The sequence below is a fragment of the Oratosquilla oratoria genome, chromosome 18 (assembly GCF_046742065.1).
Source record: "Oratosquilla oratoria isolate Oo_2021 chromosome 18, ASM4674206v1, whole genome shotgun sequence".
Lineage (NCBI taxonomy): Eukaryota > Metazoa > Arthropoda > Malacostraca > Stomatopoda > Squillidae > Oratosquilla > Oratosquilla oratoria.
Window position 1 is genome coordinate 7,453,407 of NC_134794.1, and position 18,877 is coordinate 7,472,283.

Consider the following 18,877-nt stretch of genomic DNA (forward strand, 5'->3'; position numbering starts at 1 on the left):
TAGTCAGGGTGGTGACAGCATCCTCTAAGTGCATTTCATAAATTCATAACCCTTACACTAAAAGAATTTCTTGAACTAAAGTCTTCCAGTGCCCTCATTTCCTTAGCATGTGTTGGATCTGTACTGTTGTCATTGTACTCAAGAAAAAAAAATGAAAAATATGTTTTCAAAATAATAAATGTGGGTATGGTCAACTCTTTACGGGTTGACCATACTTACATACCTTAATTTGGGCATTGTTTCTTAATCTATTTAGATGAAATAATGGGGATCTTCTCAAGGTTTTGTAATTGTTTATTTCATCAGAAGATGGCAAGATTCATGGTGAACTAAGATTATATTGTTGTCACCATTGGTTTCTGGCAAACTGTCCCCAAACAACACAATATTTCTTTCTTGAGTAATCTATGAGGCTGTACTATGGCTGTTGCTGGTTATGTGAGAGCCATTGTTTTCTTGCAAAAGGGGCCTATGACAATAGATTAATTGATCAATTTATATTAGATATTTGATGTTCTTGAAAATATAACTAATATAATCAAGAGAATGATTAAAATTTTCAATTAGTGAAGTGCTTCTATTACCTGGAGTGAAGGAAGCCAGTGTTTGATATTATGTTAAAAAGTGCACATCAAAACTGGCTTGAGACAAATGAGTAGATAATATGAAATTTAATAGGACCATATTCTTTGTTTCTACCTCACTAGTTTGTTTAATTTCAGTTTTGACAATGAGTTCCAAGTATGTACTCCTTGCTGTGGGAGCTGCTATGTCAGCCTTTATGTTACACCTCTACATCAACTATGAGGTCAGCAAAACCAATTTGATTTTGTGCTGTCTACCCATCCTACACCCTCATATCATCTTCTCTAATGTCTCAAAATTTAAAATGAACTAGTAATTTGATTTTGTCTTGTAAAACATGTATCCCCATTCTAAAGACATCTCAGATTGAAGTTATTGACCAGAAATTGTACAAAACTAAGATATTTTATTGAAATAACAGCACCCTTCTGTATTCTTTTGACATTCATATAGCTGGAAAAAATCCCACTAGTTAGAACCATAATACTGAGACTAAAGGGGTTAAATGTGTGTTAATGAAAACTGAAGTGGATGAACACAAAATCATATCCTAGTGTATTTTATGTTAAAGTTACATTCTCATGTCAAGCATATTAATTCATTGTATATAGATGTGTATTAGTATTCTATGAATTTTTTCATAATTGTAACCATAACTTTAATGATATTTACCACTAACAGAATGAAACCAAGTTAGTTTTCCATGCAAAATGGTACGATCCAGTCTCAGCCACTGTCAAACTTTTCCTACTGAGCTTTTTCCCTCGAGATGGAGCAGTTGAAATGGTATGTCTTTCTGTGTGGAATTATAGTCATAGTCTAAACTTTCCCTATCCTTGAAATTTTAAAGGCATTTAGAAACACATAATTGAATCATTGTACTAATTACAACCTTTTTATTCAATCAGTTTGACTTGAGAGCTCAAAAGCTCTTTTTGAAACGGCATGTTGTTGACAGTTTAGAAGAACGAGATTTTTATGTGGGGAATACAGTTGTAGTATTGTCAAGACAGCTGGAAATAATAGACTATGCTGACTCCTCAACCCGAAATCACATTGAATCCCAAAGACAAAGGTACAGTATATCAAAATATCTCTTAACAAATCAGCTTTCACAAGGACTTGCATAGTTGTTGTGAAATATGTTTGTGTTTATTGTAAAGAAAATCTTTTAGATGACAGCTTTGCAGTATTCACTCGAAGACCAGTTGGATATAAAGTATGTTCAGCCCTGAATTCAATGGACCCCCATTTAATGGATTTTGGAGCCAATGAACAAAATTCAATGACCCAGAATAAATTTCTGAGTTCCCCCCCACACACACACACACACTATGCAATCACAGTATATTAAGAACCAGTTTTCACAATCCTTGGAGGTTGGATAATAAATTAAAGTAAAATTTTGAACTGATCATGGAGATGAACCCTGAAACTTTAGACTAAAGGGAGGGGGAGCTACTGGGCCATTAAAGCCATTTTCCTGTAGATTCCGTGTGTTGAACATAAAGGGTCATACTAATTACCAACATCTACTGTCGACTCCAATGATATTCATTATTTTTAGTTAACATTGGCATAAATAAATTATTTTGCTATATTTTATCATATCTGTAAGTTTTAAAGCATTTGGCCACATCAATATCGAGATTCAAGATGTGATACACTACCGACAACTCATAATTTGACATGAGCTTCGAGATGCCAAGTTTGTTTTTGTTTGTTGTGGACGGTCATGCTAATTACTGTCCGGTACCATCCAGAGCCGATCAGACACCATCCAGTATTGTCCAGAGCCATCCGGACACTGTCCAGAGCCGTCTGGACACCGTCCAGAGTCATCCAGACACGGTCCAGAGCCATTCAGACAACATCCAGAGCCATCCAGACACCGTCCAAAGTCTCCCAGACACCGTCCAGAGCCTCCCGGACACTGTCCAGAGTCGTCCGGACACCATCCAGAGCCATTCAGACAACGTCCAGAGCCATTCAGACAATGTCCAGAGCCATTCAGACAACATCCAGAGCCATCCAGACACCGTCCAAAGTCTCCCAGACACCGTCCAGAGCCTCCCAGACACTGTCCAGAGTCGTCTGGACACCATCCAGAGCCATTCAGACAACGTCCAGAGCCATTCAGACAATGTTCAGAGCCATTCAGCCAATGTCCAGAGCCATTCAGACAATGTCCAGAGCCATTCAGACAATGTCCAGAGCCATTTGGACAACGTCCAGAGCCATCCAGACACCATCCAGAGCCTCCAGGGCCATCTGGACTCTGTCCAGAGCCGTCCAGACACTTTCCAGAGCCATCCGGACACTTTCCAGAGCCATCCGGACACTGTCCAGAGTTCTCCAGACACCGTCCAGAGTCATTCAGACAACATCCAGGGCCATTTGGACAATGTCCAGAGCCACCCAGACATTGTCCAAAGCCACCCAGACACTGTACAGAGCTGTCCAGACACTGCCCAGAGCCATCAAGACACTGTCTGGTACCATCAGGACACCGTCCAGAGCTGTCAGAACATTGTCCAAACACTGTAATGTTGCTATCTAGATAGGGTCATACTAAAGATCAACAAGGTCTGACAAGTAACATATTTGGATCAACAAGAAATTCAAAATGACCGACAAGCAGCATATAAATTAAGTTAATGCTTCTTTTTGTGGTGAGAATGATGTATGCTGCTTGTCAGTCATTTTGAGATACTTCTCGGTCCAATTATGTTATTTGACGGTTGACAGGTCATGTCAGCAGAGAGAACCTTATTTCTACATATATGATGTAGTAGAAATCATGTTTACCACAAAAACAAGCATTATGTTAATTTTCTATGCTGCTTGTCCTGATGGTACCAGACTGTCCGGACAGCTCTGGATGGTACTGGATGGTGTCTTGAAGGTACCTGATGGTACCGGACAGTAATTAGCACAACCTGTTGGGGAAGATAAACTAATAGAAGTCTGAGGATGGACCTATCTTGAATGCTGAGTAGGAGTAGGACTAAATACGAGGGGTGTACCGATCAATTGGCATCAGCAAGAATTGGCACTTTTTTGGTGAATCGGCTTCGGCGAGAATTGGCATATTTTTGAGAATGAGATTTGGCATCAGCATCGGCAATATGTTGCCGATGCCATTTCCCACATTCCTGGGGTCAAATATTAGTAGAGACTGAGTTAGGTTTAGGTTTTACTATTAAGTTAGGATTAAGAAATTGATTAATAAATTTTACACTCTGGACATGTATTTTCTTAAAACCATGCATTAAATGATTCAAGTTACTTGAAGTTAGTAGTTACATCAAAATTTATGAAATAGGTAATTTTTTACCTCTTTTTCAACCAACAGAAAATAATACAATCATACATTGATAATTATAAAGTGGGTCAATCAATAAGCTTCATTCAATCATTGGCATCCAACAGCTCAATGACTGGCGTGTATGAATCTACATTATAAAGCAAGTAAAAATCGTAGTTCAATTACTTTATATTAAAAACTGATATATCGTAATTATATAAAGTGGAATCAGCATCGGTATTGGTATAGGCACCTAAGAGTGAATAGGACTCGGCATCAACAATTAATGGTAAATAGGAATCGGCATTGGCATCAGCATAGGCAAAAATATGGAATCAGCACACCCCTACTAAATATATCGTCTTATATGAGTATAGTTTAATCTTGCTGAAAAAATCTGAGCTATGAGGCAGTTCTGTTACTACCGTTAATTCCTATTGTGTCTTTTTTTTTTTTTTTTTCTTCTTATATGTCATCATATCTATAAGTTTGAAAGCATGTGGCCATGTCAATATCAAGGTATTAATTAACATTTCTGATAAGCCCTGGATATGCTGACTTGACTGACAACACGCGCTACAAGGCAGTACATGATGTCTCAAAGATTGCATCAAATTGTTGGTAGTGTATCACATCTTGATTATCTCAATATGGACAAATGCTTTGGAAATTATAGAAATGATAAACTATGGCACACATAGTGTATTTATGCCAATATTAACTAAAAGCAATTTATATCATCGGGGTTGTTGGCAGTTATCTGTAATTAGTATGACTGCAAATAAACACATAATTATACCACCATTCCCTAATTCTTGGTACATACATACATGTACCAAAGACTTTTTCCCCCGTACAAGGGAGGTAGCCAAAAAATAGGCATAAAAACCATTCCCACCCATTCTATCCCCAACATACTATCCCTGCATCTCATCCATTGCCCTAGGTCGGAAACAGTGTCACATGTTCTTGGTATAGTATTAAAATAATATTGTTATTATTTAAAAGAACATTCAATAATGTAGCCCTAAGTGCATATGTCAGTGTGTGGGGCAGATAAAAAAAAAAAATGAAGCACCAAAAGCTTCCAATGTTGCCAGATTTCAGTGGGAATTTTCATATTTTGGTCGAAATCATTATTCATAAGAATTTGTCCATAGTTACCAAGGCCCATTGCTTCAATGTCCATAGTTTCTGGGTTCTTCTGTATTTATCAAACCAAGGTTACCCCCTCTCCCTTTTGCACATTAAATTGAGGGATGGGTGTATACTGTGATTCACCACAGTCTTTGGATCATATGTTGGACACATGATCAACAGATGTTATCCTAATACTTGGCCCGATCTATGGGTAATGCCATGACCTTACACACACTCACCCCTAACCCACCAGAGTTGGAGTGTTAGCTCACATTGTAGCAATGCTGAAATTTTCAGCCCTGGGCAAGACTCAAACTTGAATTGCTGAATTAGTGGTGGAGTGTGCGAGTATTTACATACATACATATACCAAGGCTTTTTCCCTCTTACAAGGGAGGTAGTCAAAAAGGATAAGGCATAAAATCATTCCCACCCATTCCATCCCTGAATACACTCTACACCCCTCCACCCTCCCTCTTATCTTAGCACCTCCTGGATGACGGGTCATCCCTGCACCTTGTCCACTGCCCTGGGTCAGAAGCAGTGTCGCAAGACAGCACATCCACAGCAAGGCCGCTTCATTAAATCGGAGACCCCCCCCCCCCCTCTCCATCCCCCCATGCATAAAAGAAGAAGACGGGGAGAAATCCCTTTGGGCTGCGTCAAATTTTGCTCACGCATACTACCTCACCCCCATTCCAATGCTCACGGGGGTCCATCTCTTACTCTCCACTATATAATATCTAGCTTCGAGTCCATTTACTTGTACAGTTCCAACTTGATCTGTATCCTTAATTTCCAATTATCGTGTTTAAATTTGAATATGTATATGTGTATGTATGTATTTATGTACATATACCCTGTATATATTGAAGCAGATCCATAATTACCTGTTTATTGAATATAAATTTGTACACCTTTTTATTTTTCACCCCACTGTTGTAAAGAACCTTTGCAATGGTGAAGCCTGATGCAGTCCATAGAATAGGAGAGATAATTGATGTAATCCAAAGCCGTAATTTTGAGGTGGCCCAGATGAAAATGGTTCAACTGACAAGGGAAGAAGCAGGAGAATTTTACAAAGAGCACCAAGGAAGGTCATTCTTTCAGTAAGTCTTAGATGCAAGTAAGAAAATTACATTTCATGTAACTGGTAGCATCTATATGTACTGGTAATTGTAGATGCTTGAGTGACACATGCTGAATATTATCTTGTAATTAAAATGTTCTTATTTTTATGATTTTATGCAAAGTAGCACAATACTATTATATATTTTTCTTTGACTGGCTATGTTTGTCCGATTTACTATTTTCTAAGGTGTACAAGTATGCACATGTAGAATGCAATGGTAATTTAAAGTTGAATGTGTTTGTTTTATATGTATACAGCATGTGGTATTGAATCAGTCATGAGATATGTTACACATCTTTGTTCTAGGTCATTGTTAGATTACATCACAAGTGGACCTGTTGTTGCTCTCCATTTAATCAGCCGAGATGCTGTTCGAAAATGGCGAACGACTCTTGGCCCAACAGATTCCAATTTAGCAAGACAAGATGACCCAGAATCCATACGAGCTAAGTTCGGCAAAGATAAGCAGTCAAATGCTGCCCATGGGTCAGATTCTGACACGTCCGCTAATAGAGTAAGTAGTTTGTAAAACAATTCGAATCATCCACACAGCATACCTGGCTATAGTTCAATTTTCTGTCACACCACATACCTTTTATCTACTTGTTGCTCCTTCCATTCATGCATGTGCTATTGTTTTACCCACATACTGAAGTGACCTAACCAGTGGTCCCAGACCCATTAAAGTGGTATAGAAAAATAAAATTATATCAGTGGAAGCATTGAATGTATGAAGCAATAGTTGTACTGACTATTATTTCAAAGTGAGGCTTAAGTGATGAGTGTAAGTGAAAAAAGTGCAGAGGCAGTTGAAATTAAATGCTTAAGGACTATGGTTGGAAATAAAGCAAAGTAAGGAAAGATATATGGATGGAGTAGTGCGAGAGGTAAATGCAAGGGTGGTGGGTCAGGGATTGGAGATGGTTAAAGAAAATGGAGAAAAGTGTGAAGTGAGCCAGCTGTTGTTTGCAGATGACACTGCACTTGTAGAAGGATCAGAGGAGGGATTGAGGAAATTGGTGACAGAGTTTGGGGGAGTGTGTGAAAGAAGAAAATTGAAGATAAATGTGGGTAAAAGTAAGGTGATGAGATGTACAAGGGGTGAAAGTGGAGGAAGTGGATAGTTTTAGATACTTGAGTGCAAATGTGGCAGGAAAGGGTGGAGTGGAGGTAGAATGTAGATTGAGAGAAGTGAGGAAATGCCTTGGTGGATTAAAAAGTGTAATGAGGAATAGACATTTGGGAATGGATGCTAAGAGGAGACTGTATAAAGGAGTGATTGTGCCAACAGCACTGTATGGGGCAGAAACATGGAACATAAAAGAGGAAGAGAGAAGGAGTTTGAATGTGTTTGAGATGAAGTGTCTGAGAGGTATGATGGGGGTTGGTAGGCTAGATAGAGTGAGAAATGAGGAGGTAAGGAGATGGATGGATGGGGTGAAGGGGGCTTTGGGGAAGAGGGGAATGTCTGTTGAGGAAGGACGGGAGAGGACAGAAGATAGGGGTGAATGGAGAATGGTTGTATATGGATGATGCTGTGATGCATGAGGTGGAATAGGTGGGGGGATGGGGGGTGAGGTAGTTTGTGTGAGAAAAATTTGATGCAGCCCGAAGGGATTTCTCCCCATCTTCTCCTTTTCTGCATGGGGGGATAGAGAGGGGGGGTCGCTGATTTAATGAAGTGGCCTTGCTGTGGATGTGCTGTGTCTTGCAACACTGCTTCTGACCCAGGGCAGTGGACAAGGTGCAGGGATGACCCATCATCCATGAGGTGCTAAGATAAGAGGGAGGGTGGAGGGGTGTGGAGTGTATTTAGGGATGGAATGGGTGGGAATGGTTTTGTGCTTTTTTCTTTTTGGCTACCTCCCTTGTAAGGGGGAAAAAGCCTTGGTATATGTATGTATGTAAGGAAAGGTAGGATTCATGAATGGATAGGTACAGATGGATTTGGGAGAAAGAGTAAAATAGACTAACCTGTGGTAAGACAGATGTGAGAAAGCTATAGGAAAGGGGAAGGATGTTTTTTGGGCTTTTATGCATCTGGAAAAGGCTTATGATATGGTAGACAGAAAGGCACTATGGGAGGTTATGCAGATATATGGGATAGGAGGAAAGCTTCTGGGAGCTGTCAAGAGTTTTTATGAGAGTAGTAGAGCTTGTGTCAGGATTGGAAATGGAGAGAGTGAGTGGTTCGAGGTAAAGGTGGGACTTCGTCAAGGATGCATTATGTCGCCCTGGCTGTTCAACTTATACATGGATGGGGTAGTGCGAGAGGTAAATGCAAGGGTAGTGGGCAAGGGATTGGAGATGGTTAAAGAAAATGGAGAAAAGTGGGAGGTGAGCCAGCTGTTGTTTACTGACGACACTGCACTTGTGGCAGGATCGGAGGAGGGACTGAGGAAGTTGGTGGCAGAGTTTGGGAGAGTATGTGATAGAAGAAAGCTAAAGATAAATGTGAGTAAAAGTAAGGTGATGAGATGTACAATGGGTGAAAGTGGTGGTAGACTGGAAGTGAGCATTAAGGGAGAGTGACTGGAGGAAGTGGATAGTTTTAGATACTTGGGTGCAAATGTGGCAGGAAAAGGTGGAGTGAAGGTGGAGGTAGAATGTAGATTGAGAGAAGCGAGTAAATGCCTTGGTGGATTAAAGAGTGTAATGAGGAATAGACATTTGCGAATGGATGCTAAGAGGAGACTGTATGAAGGAGTGATTGTGCCAACAGCACTGTATGGGGCAGAAACATGGAACATAAGAGAAGAAGAGAGAAGGAGTTTGAATGTGTTTGAGATGAGGTGTCTGAGAACTATGATGGGGGTTGGTAGGCTAGATAGAGTGAGAAATGAGGAGGTGAGGAGGAGAACAGGGGTGGAAAAGGAAAAGGAGCTGGGAGATAGGTTTGATGAAAGAATATTAGGATGGTTTGGACACATGGAAAGAATGAGTGAAGAAAGACTAGTAAAAGAGGTATGGAAGGCAGATGTGGACGGAATGAACATGAGGGGACGTCCTAGGATGAGGTGGATGGATGGGGTGAAGGGGGCTTTGGGGAAGAGGGGAATGTCTGTTGAGGAAGGACGGGAGAGGACAGAAGACAGGGGTGAATGGAGAATGGTTGTATATGGATGATGTTGTGATTGCACGAGGTGGAATGGGCGGGGGGGGGGGTGAGGGGTGAGGTAGTATGTGTGAGCAAAATTTGACGCAGCCCAAAGGGATTTCTCCCCGTCCTCTCCTTTTATGCAATGGGAGGACGGAGAGGGGGGCCGCCGATTTAATGAAGCGGCCTTGCTGTGGATGTGCTGTGTCTTGCGACACTGCTTCTGACCCAGGGCAGTGGACAAGGTGCAGGGATGACCCATCATCCAGGAGGTGCTCAGATAAGAGGGAGGGTGAAGGGGTTTTGATTGTATTCAGGGATGGAATGGGTGGAAATGATTTTAAGCCTTTCCCTTTTTGGCTACCTCCCTTGTAAGGGGGAAAAAGCCTTGGTATATGTATGTATGTATGTGGTGGTTTGGTTATGTTATCAGAATGGATGAGAGTAGATATCCTTGGAGGATGCATAAAATGTTGCTATAGGGAATGACAGGAAGAGGTCAACCAAGGAAAAGGGTAGGTAGGGTGGATGTTGTTGGGTAGCCCACATTGTCACTGAATTATGAAACAAGTTATAGGGAATTGCTAGGATAATGCTCATCAGGATGGTCAGAAATTAGAACACAGATATATGTGTGTGTGTGTGTATATATATATATATATATGTATTTTTTTCCAGTGGTTTCTCTCATTTATTTGATGAGATATGTATGAGGCGTGCATAAGGTTATAAACACCCATGCTGAGATCCAAGTTATCAGTCATTTTCCCTCATATCTTCCTTCCTTTGTCCAATAGCAGGTCATATACACGCTTCTGCATGAGTAAAAGCAGCAACGACTGCAACAGCACTGCAGGAGACAAGCCAAATGCAGAGTATGGGCGAAACTTTGAATACATTGGATACCATACTCTGTGTTTGACCCTTCTGCATATTTTTTTATGGTCTAGTGAGCCTTAAAACACCTGTAAGTTTTCATCTTTAGGCACTGTCAAAGGCAGCACTGCAACAAAGAGATAAAGCAGTGATGAAATAATTTTGGGATAAGTATTAGAGAGACAAATTCCTATTAAAATGGTGTAAACTAAATGGAATTCATATGGTTGATTTTGGAGATCTTGTTGTTTGAAAACTATAAATATGTTTTTCTCAGATTTTTTTTAAAAGAGTGCTTATGACCTTACTGTGGTGTGTGCCTAATATATGTAATTCTTATTATAATTGATATTTTACAGGAGATTGAGTTTTTCTTCCCATCAAAAAAAAGTGGGTCAGGTCCAAAAACAACCGCACTGTTGGATGGAAACACCTGCTGTATCATAAAACCTCATGCAGTTGCAAATGGTATGTAATTTTTTATTGTACATGTAACTTTTTTTTTATTTTTTTATTTTTCTATTTATACTTATTACTTGCTACACTGCTTTTGACCCAGGGCAGTAGGCAAGATATAGGGATGATCCGTCATCCAGGAGGAGCTGAGATATAAGGGAGGGAGGTGGGGGGTGAATGAGAGGGGAGTATGTGGGGATAGAATGGAAGGTAGTGGATTTTAGGCCTTTGTTTTTTGGCTACCTCCCTGGTAAGGGGGAAAAAGCCTTTGGTATATGTATGTATGTATACTTATTACTGAACCCTCAGCATGTGAATTTAATTACAGTACGGTAAATAAAACAAGTTATTTTTAAAGTCACAAGGCATTAGATATGTTATTGAAATTCCTTTAGAATTTTGTCAGCATGTTATTGCCGAGCCCAGGTCAAAGTTAAGGTAAAGTAAGGTTAACGCAAAACATCTACATTGATGTTGTAAGAGATATCTTCCTTTCAAGGGCACATGGGAGGCATCCTGACAGCAATAGCCAATGCAGGTTTTAAAGTGTCAGCCATGCAAATGTTTCGTATGGACAAAATTCAAGCAGAAGAATTCCTAGAAGTATATAAAGGCATTGTCAATGAGTATTCTGTAAGTTGTTTTTATAAATTCTAAAAGTTGGATATGAGTTCATGAATGACAGACTTAAAATGTAGGTGCGTGTGTATTTAATATATATGTGTGTGTGTGTGTATGTGTATATGTACACATAAAAGGATTACACACAGATAAATGAAATAGTCGGGCAGCAGCCACAATGAAATTGGAAGTTCCCCAGAGGAGTTATGATAAATATGCGGCAAGAAACATATGACAAACATAAAATCCCTTTCTTCTCTTCTGTAGGGGATGATTCACCAACTAATATCAGGACCAAGTGTTGCACTTGAGATTACTTCACCAGGAGAAAGTGAGATCCCTTCCAAATTCCGGGAGTTTGTGGGCCCGTCTGATCCAGTAAGTTGATATGAGAGTGTGAATTTGTAGGCTGTGCTATTTGCAAAAATTGCTTTTTCTGCAATGATATAATTAACAAACTGCCTAGGAATAAGGTTTTTTGGATGAAAAATTTATAATACACAGTAATATGATAGGGTTGCCAGAGAAGCTTTGTGGTGTGTGTTACAAATATTGCATGTGTGATAAGTAGTAGTGTGTTGAAGGCACACACACACACATACTCTCAGTATCTCTCGCTCTCTTTCAAATACAGTAAACACTCGATATGATGGATATCGGATATAACGGACAAAAAATCTGACCGGACAAATCCTCACTATAATGGATGAAAATCCGTTATAGCGACGGATCCTCGGTTATAACAGATCTTCGGATATAATGACAGACCCGTCCCCATATCGTCCATTATATCGAGGGTTTACTGTAATTTTTAATCCTACTAACTTCTAATACCAGACAAACTTTGGGATATAACGGATTTGTCTGGTATTTCCATTAGATATAACAGATCCTCGGTTATAATGGATCTTTGGATATAATGACAGACCCGTCCCCATATCGTCCTTTATATTGAGAGTTTACTGTACAATAGCAGGAGTGTGATCACATTTACAAGGCCTTTTTTTAAGACATAAAATTGAATGATCTTTTATTGAATCAAACAGGCCATTGCTAAGGAACTGCGTCCACAAAGTTTGAGGGCCAGATTTGGGGAAGATAAAATCAGAAATGCTATACATTGCTCAGATCTACCAGAAGATGGACCCCCAGAGGTAAGTGTTAAGACTTTATGTTATATGATGTGCCTGCAAGAGCACAGTTTGAGAGCAGTTATTTATTGAGCTGGTATGTTGGACAGAAGTGCAGGGACGACCTGTCATCCAGGAGGTGCCAAGATAAGAGGGAGGGAGGAGGGTGGAGGGGAGTGGAATATATAGGAAATGGAATGGGTGGGAGTGGTTTCTATGCCTTTTTCTTTTTGGCTACCCCCCTGTGTAGGGGGAAAAAGCCTTTGGTATATGTATGTATGTATGTTGGTAAAATTTGGATTGTAGCATTACTGAGTTTTGCAGCTGATGTCTTTTATACAGCTATGGAGGTAAAACTTATGAAATTAAGCATCTCCTTCCTAGGTAAAGGAAAATTTGTACTGCGATTAGGAAGGTTAATGTAATAGCACATTTGTAAAATAAGACTTATTGACCTAATGTCAGAGAATGAGATAAGATGGACAGAAATTTTGTTTGTTTCGGCCACTATCTGTAGTCCTCTTCATTCTGCTGAAGAGGACCACAGATAGTGGTTGAAATATACAGAATTTCTGTCCATCTTATCTCATTCTCCGACAGTGTGGAGTAAGTCTTATTGTACTGTGATATTTAATATTTAATGTAACTGGTGAATCATTTGTCTATGTTAGTTTAAAATCTCTACTCCTAAAGGAATTATGATACTTTTGTACTACTGCTATCCCTCCTTTTTGTTGTCCCCTTGGACCTGTTCTTCACCACTTCTCTGACTACCTATTCCTAATCCCCCTGTTGTAGGGGAAGAGGATCCTACCACTGTATTCTTATGCATGTAGTAATTTTATTCTATATACCAAGTACCAAGGGCTTTTCCCCCCTTATAAGGGAGGTAGCCAATTCAAAATGCACATACCTACTCCCACCCATTGCACTCCCTTCATCACCCTTTCCTCCCTCACAACTTAGCTCCTTGTGTATGAAGGGTCATCCCTGTATCCAGCCCACTGCCCTGGGTCAGAAGCAATGCACCAAGACACATGTAGTAAAATGTGACAAAATAAGATGGAGTGAGGGGACTAGCGATCCCTTACTCTGTAGTTTTCTCCTACAAAAAGTCATGGCATTAGAGGGACTGGGAGGAAAACTCCAAACAAGAACCCTAATAATTGGCTCATTAAATGTGTGTGGATGTGGTACAGATGAAAGTTAAAGGGAAATGATTGGTAGTATGTTTGTGAGAAGAAAGATGGATGTGTTAGTGCTGAGTCAATGTAAAGTGAAATGGAAGGGTGATTTTGAGTTTAGGAGTGGTGGGTAGAGTGTCAGGAATTATGAGTGGGCAAAGGAGGGAAGGAGTGGCAGTAAGTGATAATATAGTCAAACCTCGGTTATCGAACGCTTCTGTTCTCGACCAAATCGGTTTTCGACCAAAAAGTTCGAGAATTTTACGTCTCAGAACTCGACCAAATTTCGGCTCTCGAACAAACCGAAAGAAGCCGAGCGTACCCGAACGCGGCTCACTCGCGAGCTGAGAGAACTCGAATGCTAAGGACGCTTCCTCCGTAGCGCATTTGCGATCAAAGTTCATTCCGAGCAGACGTGTTCGTTCTTATTTACGTAAATCTGACTTTTTTTTCATCTTTGCATCGTGTATTAGCCCCTAATCATGGGTCCAAAGAAAGCAAGTTCAAGTGGTGAAGAAAAGAGGAAAGTAGTGCGCAAAACTATTGAATTTAAAAAAGAATTAATAGCGAAATATGAATCTGGCGTTCGTGTGTCTGCGTTGGCTAAGGAGTTTGGGATGGCGAAATCGACGATAAGCACCATCCTAAAAAATAAAGATCAGGTTAAAGCAAGTGATGTGGCTAAAGGATCAAGTGTTTTTAGCAAACAAAGGCCACAGGTATTGGAGGAAGTGGAGAAACTTTTGCTGATTTTCGTAAATGAGAAACAGTTAGCAGGTGATACTCTTAGTGAAGATGCAATTTGTGCCAAAGCAAGACAATTGTATGAAGATTTGATAAAAAAAAGATCCTAGCATTATTCCGGAAGGGTTTGATTTTAAAGCAAGCAGAGGGTGGTTTGAAAAGTTTAAGACTAGAAGTGGGATACACTTATTTATGGTAAACAGTATACAGTGCAGTTTATGGTGTAAAATAGTAAACAAAAAAATTAGAAAAAGTTGTTTTTTAGACTTGGAACGAATTAAAATTATTTACATTGATTATAATGGGAAAAATTGTTTTGGTTTTCGAACAAATCGCTTTTCGAACAGCCTTCTCGAACGGATTATGTTCGAAAACCGAGGTTTGACTGTATAGGGAAATATGTGGTTGAGTGGAGGCAAGTGTTTATGAAAATAAGGTAGGCAAAGGTGAATTTGGAATGAGAGATATGGTGTTGTGCAAGTGCTTACAATCCGGGTAGTGAGAAAAGTGAAAAGGAAAGGGAAGCTCTTTGGAGTGATTTAGATGAGTGTGTAAAGAATTTTGGGAGAAATGTAAATATAGTGATGTTGATCGTAATGCTAGAGTAGGAGATGGGCTAATAGATGGAGTAGGAAAGTATGGGGTGTCGTGTAAAAACTATAGTGGGGAGATGTAAGATATTATTTAAAAAGAGACACAAGAATAAGTATACTTGGGTAAGGGATGTGGAAGGGAGGGTAGTTGAAAGGTCATTGATGGATTATGTTATGGTACCCAAAAGGAGGATTGAAAGAGTTCTTGATGTAAATGTTTTTATGGGAGAGAGCAGAGGATTATCAGATCATTATGTGGGGGGGAAATTGAAAGTGGAGGTGGAGGAGTATAAGGGAGGGAGGCAGAGAAATGCTGAGTGTGAACAAATTAAATGAAAAGGAAAAATAGAAAGTATACTAGAAGATGAAAACATTATGGGGGATAATGAGGATATAAAAAAAAAGTAAAGAAAAAATGGGTATGTTTCAGAGAGGAAGTTTTGAAGTTCACAGAGATGGTATGTAGAATAAGGAGAAAGGGAGGGAATCTGAGGCAGCAAATGGTGGGATGAAGAGGTATAATTGGTTGAAGGTTACCATGTAATGAGGCTATGAGGATATACCAGTTTTGGATGTTGGGCCTTGCTTTGGAGGTGCTATGATCTTGCTGCATTGCTTCTTACTTGAGCAGTGGATAGGGGACAAGGAGGTAAGATAAAAGGGACAACAAGTGAGTGTTGGAGAGGTGTGAGATGGGTAAAGGGTGGGTGTATGCCTTGGTTAGGTTATCTTCCTTATAAAGGGGGGTCTGTTGGTATGTGTATGTGTATATGTAACTGGTGAATGGAAAAAAAAATCATCATTCAGTGACACTGTAATTCTAGCAAGATATTTGAGTCGCTTTGCCTTGATTCCATAAACCAATGTTTTTAACAAATATTTTCTCATAATAAACAATCTTAGATAGTTCTAATGGTACTTAGTTTTTTTTTTTTTTTTTTTACAATGAAAATAACCCTTGACAAATTAATTAGATAGCTAATCTAAAATGTTAAATTGAAATTGTGCTAACATGCTTGTCCTTTTTATTTCCAGGTTGAATATTTCTTCAAGATACTTCAGTAGCTTTCTGATCCAAAATGAGTAGCATTATGATAATCAATAACATCTGAAATAGGCATGAAGCTATGAAACATTTTTTAGATTCTGAAATTGCTGTCATATATATCTAAAAAAAAAAAAAAATTAGTGGAATATCACATTTTATATATATAAATAAAACAAAGATGAAAAGTTAAGGCAACATTGCCAGAGATAGAGGCACCAATCAATCAGTTCATTGCTTTGGTCCTCTCTTGTAGAAAACCTGCATTCTCTCTAAGAAAACAACCATGATCATCAATTCAACCCATAATTCATTCATTGGAAAGGAATTTTGTTGCTGTCTGGAAAAAGTGAGAATGCTCTGCCTCTTATATATATAGTAATAGAATTTTTATTTGGCAAAATTTTATTAATGAAAAATATAAAGAAAATAGTTTGGACAAATGAAAGAGCCCTCAATACCCACATTGCAATCATAAACTTGGACTCATGGACAGTGGTATTCAAAAGGAAAAGTATTTGTTTATAACAAGAGTGCATTCCCACTCCCACCTCCCCAACCACAGCCAGCGTCTACGTCGTGGGACCACCCCCCAACCCCAAGAGTTGGGGGCCAAACGGCGGCAACCAGCCCTGGCCACCGGCTCTATGCAGGTGGCACCGATCCCCAAGAGGAGCTACGACTGCCTTGGGGAGTACCACAATCCTTTTTCTCAACATGCAATGTTGCATTTTTTCTGCACCGAGGGGTGATTTTCCGGTGATCACCCCTCTTCTACTTTTAGCCGGAGATGTAGAGAGCAATCCTGGGCCCACCACAAAATACACATGCCCAACATGCTCTAAACCCATTACTTCGAGCAGACAGACAAAGGGCTCAGTTCAGTGCAATATGTGCAAAAACTGGGCCCACCTCACTTGTACAACACTTGCTGACACAAACCAATACACAAACACTTGGACATGTTCTACCTGCCCTCCAGTAACCCCACTCCCACCTCCCCAACCACAGCCACCCTTACCCACTCCCAATTTCCCTTTGCCCTTATCCCCAATCAGTACTCCCCTTCCTTTGTCCCCAATCTCTCCTTTCCCCCCCTCTAACCCAGATCCTATACCTTCCCCATTAACACCCCAACCTCAACCCCAAACGGCAACATACAACACATACAGAACACACAACATCAACATATTACAACACAACATTGACGGTATTAACACGAAAAAACATGAACTCGAACACTTTCTTAAACAACACAACATACACATTGCAATTATACAAGAAACAAAACTAAGACACTCACACAAAACACCATCATTTCATAATTACACCACCATCAGACAAGATCAGACTGACGGCAATGGCGGTGGACTCATCACCCTGATCTACCACTCCATCTGTTTTGTGGACACAAGTGCCACAACCAAAATTCTCCTCCCTACCACAGATAACACTACAGAAATCCATTTCATTCGAATCCACACAGGCAACAAATCAACACTGACAATAGTTAACATGTACATTCCCCCCCAATCATCCCCACAGTTCCAAACACCTTCAGGCCTCAATTTAGCCAACTAGCCTCAATCCCCAACCTGATCATGGGTGGTGACTTCAACGCCAAGTCGTCTGCCTGGTATGTCGACAACCCTGACACAGACAGAGGGCTTGATATACAGACTCAGTTTGACTCATTGACTATCATGAACAACACACATAATCATACACATATCCCACACCAAGCCCTCTACACTCCCTCCTCTCCTGATATCACCTTTTGCTCCCCCTGCCTAACCCCAACAACATCATGGAGAGTGGTCGGAACCCTTGGTTCTGACCACCTTCCAATCATCATCACCACCAAAACAAGATGCACCCCAGTTGGCCACAGACTCGCATACACCAATTACAAGAGAGCAAACTGGGAAGCTTTTACTGAAGAGACAGAACAACATTTTGAAACACTTAACAGTACACCAATCACAAACATAAACAATGCTGTGCACACTTTTAATACAATCATACAAAATGCAGACAAGAGATACATCCCTAGAGGCAACAGAAAATCACACAACCCCAACTTCACACCAGAAATCCAAGGCCTCATCAGACAACGAGACACGCTTAAACACAATACCCCCACACCTATCCCTCAAAACATAGCAGACCAAATACAAACACTAAATACTGTGATTGCCAATAAAATACATGAACAAAAAACACAAAATTGGCAAAACTTTATCAATACACTTGATCACAAAACAAACACTAGCAAATTGTACAAAACACTCAACAGCATTACACTATCCAACAGTAACACAACACGCTCTCACACAGCAATTATCACAACAACAGACAATCTACCCTGAAACAGACAACAAGCAAACACACTCATAAATCATTTTGCACAGACAAGCCATCTCACTTCTCACCCTGACGACCGACGCACTATTCGACGTAAGACTTTCCCACAGACTCAGACTATACACCCTTCATAGACAGTCAGACAAAACTCATAATACATAATCTCAAGCACTCATCTGCCTGTGCCCCTGATAACATAAGTAATATCCACCTAAAACACATTGGACCACAAGGTATACACGCACTCACAAACATTGCAAACTACAGCTATTCACACAACACTATACCTGACATCTGGAAGCATGGTAAAATAATCACCATTCCAAAACTGAACAAAGACCCAACAATCCCAACATCGCACCGCCCAGTCACACTTCTCTGCACCCCCTCTAAAGTCATTGAACGCCTAATACTTCAACTTGTCACACCACATATTCCCCTTGCTGACTCACAACACGGTTTTAGGCCACTACACTCCACAAACACTCTTCTGATAAACCTCACACAAAGAATTTTAGATGGCATCAATTCAGATAGGCCCCACCACAGAACACTTCTTATAACATTAGACATTAGTAAAGCTTTTGATGCTATCCCCCGCCA

General features: G+C 40.0%; 1 protein-coding gene across 5 annotated transcripts in view; it reads left to right on the forward strand.

The window, feature by feature from the left end:
- Positions 1-16,123, forward strand: part of nmdyn-D7 (nucleoside diphosphate kinase homolog 7) — a 20,656-nt gene extending 4,533 nt beyond the window's left edge. For 3 of the 5 annotated variants that reach the window (XM_076201465.1, XM_076201467.1, XM_076201466.1), the window contains exons 2-11: positions 723-808; positions 1,267-1,371; positions 1,494-1,660; positions 5,980-6,141; positions 6,471-6,678; positions 10,497-10,605; positions 11,093-11,226; positions 11,482-11,592; positions 12,261-12,368; positions 15,901-16,123. In XM_076201465.1, the coding sequence (XP_076057580.1) occupies positions 731-808; positions 1,267-1,371; positions 1,494-1,660; positions 5,980-6,141; positions 6,471-6,678; positions 10,497-10,605; positions 11,093-11,226; positions 11,482-11,592; positions 12,261-12,368; positions 15,901-15,930 (1,212 nt within the window). In that variant the 5' untranslated portion in view covers positions 723-730 and the 3' untranslated portion in view covers positions 15,931-16,123. Of the gene's footprint in view, positions 1-722; positions 809-1,266; positions 1,372-1,493; positions 1,661-2,348; positions 4,292-5,979; positions 6,142-6,470; positions 6,679-10,496; positions 10,606-11,092; positions 11,227-11,481; positions 11,593-12,260; positions 12,369-15,900 lie in introns of those variants that run through there. The other 2 variants (XM_076201468.1, XM_076201469.1) reach the window with 2 other exon arrangements.
- Positions 16,124-18,877: the final 2,754 nt, after the last annotated feature.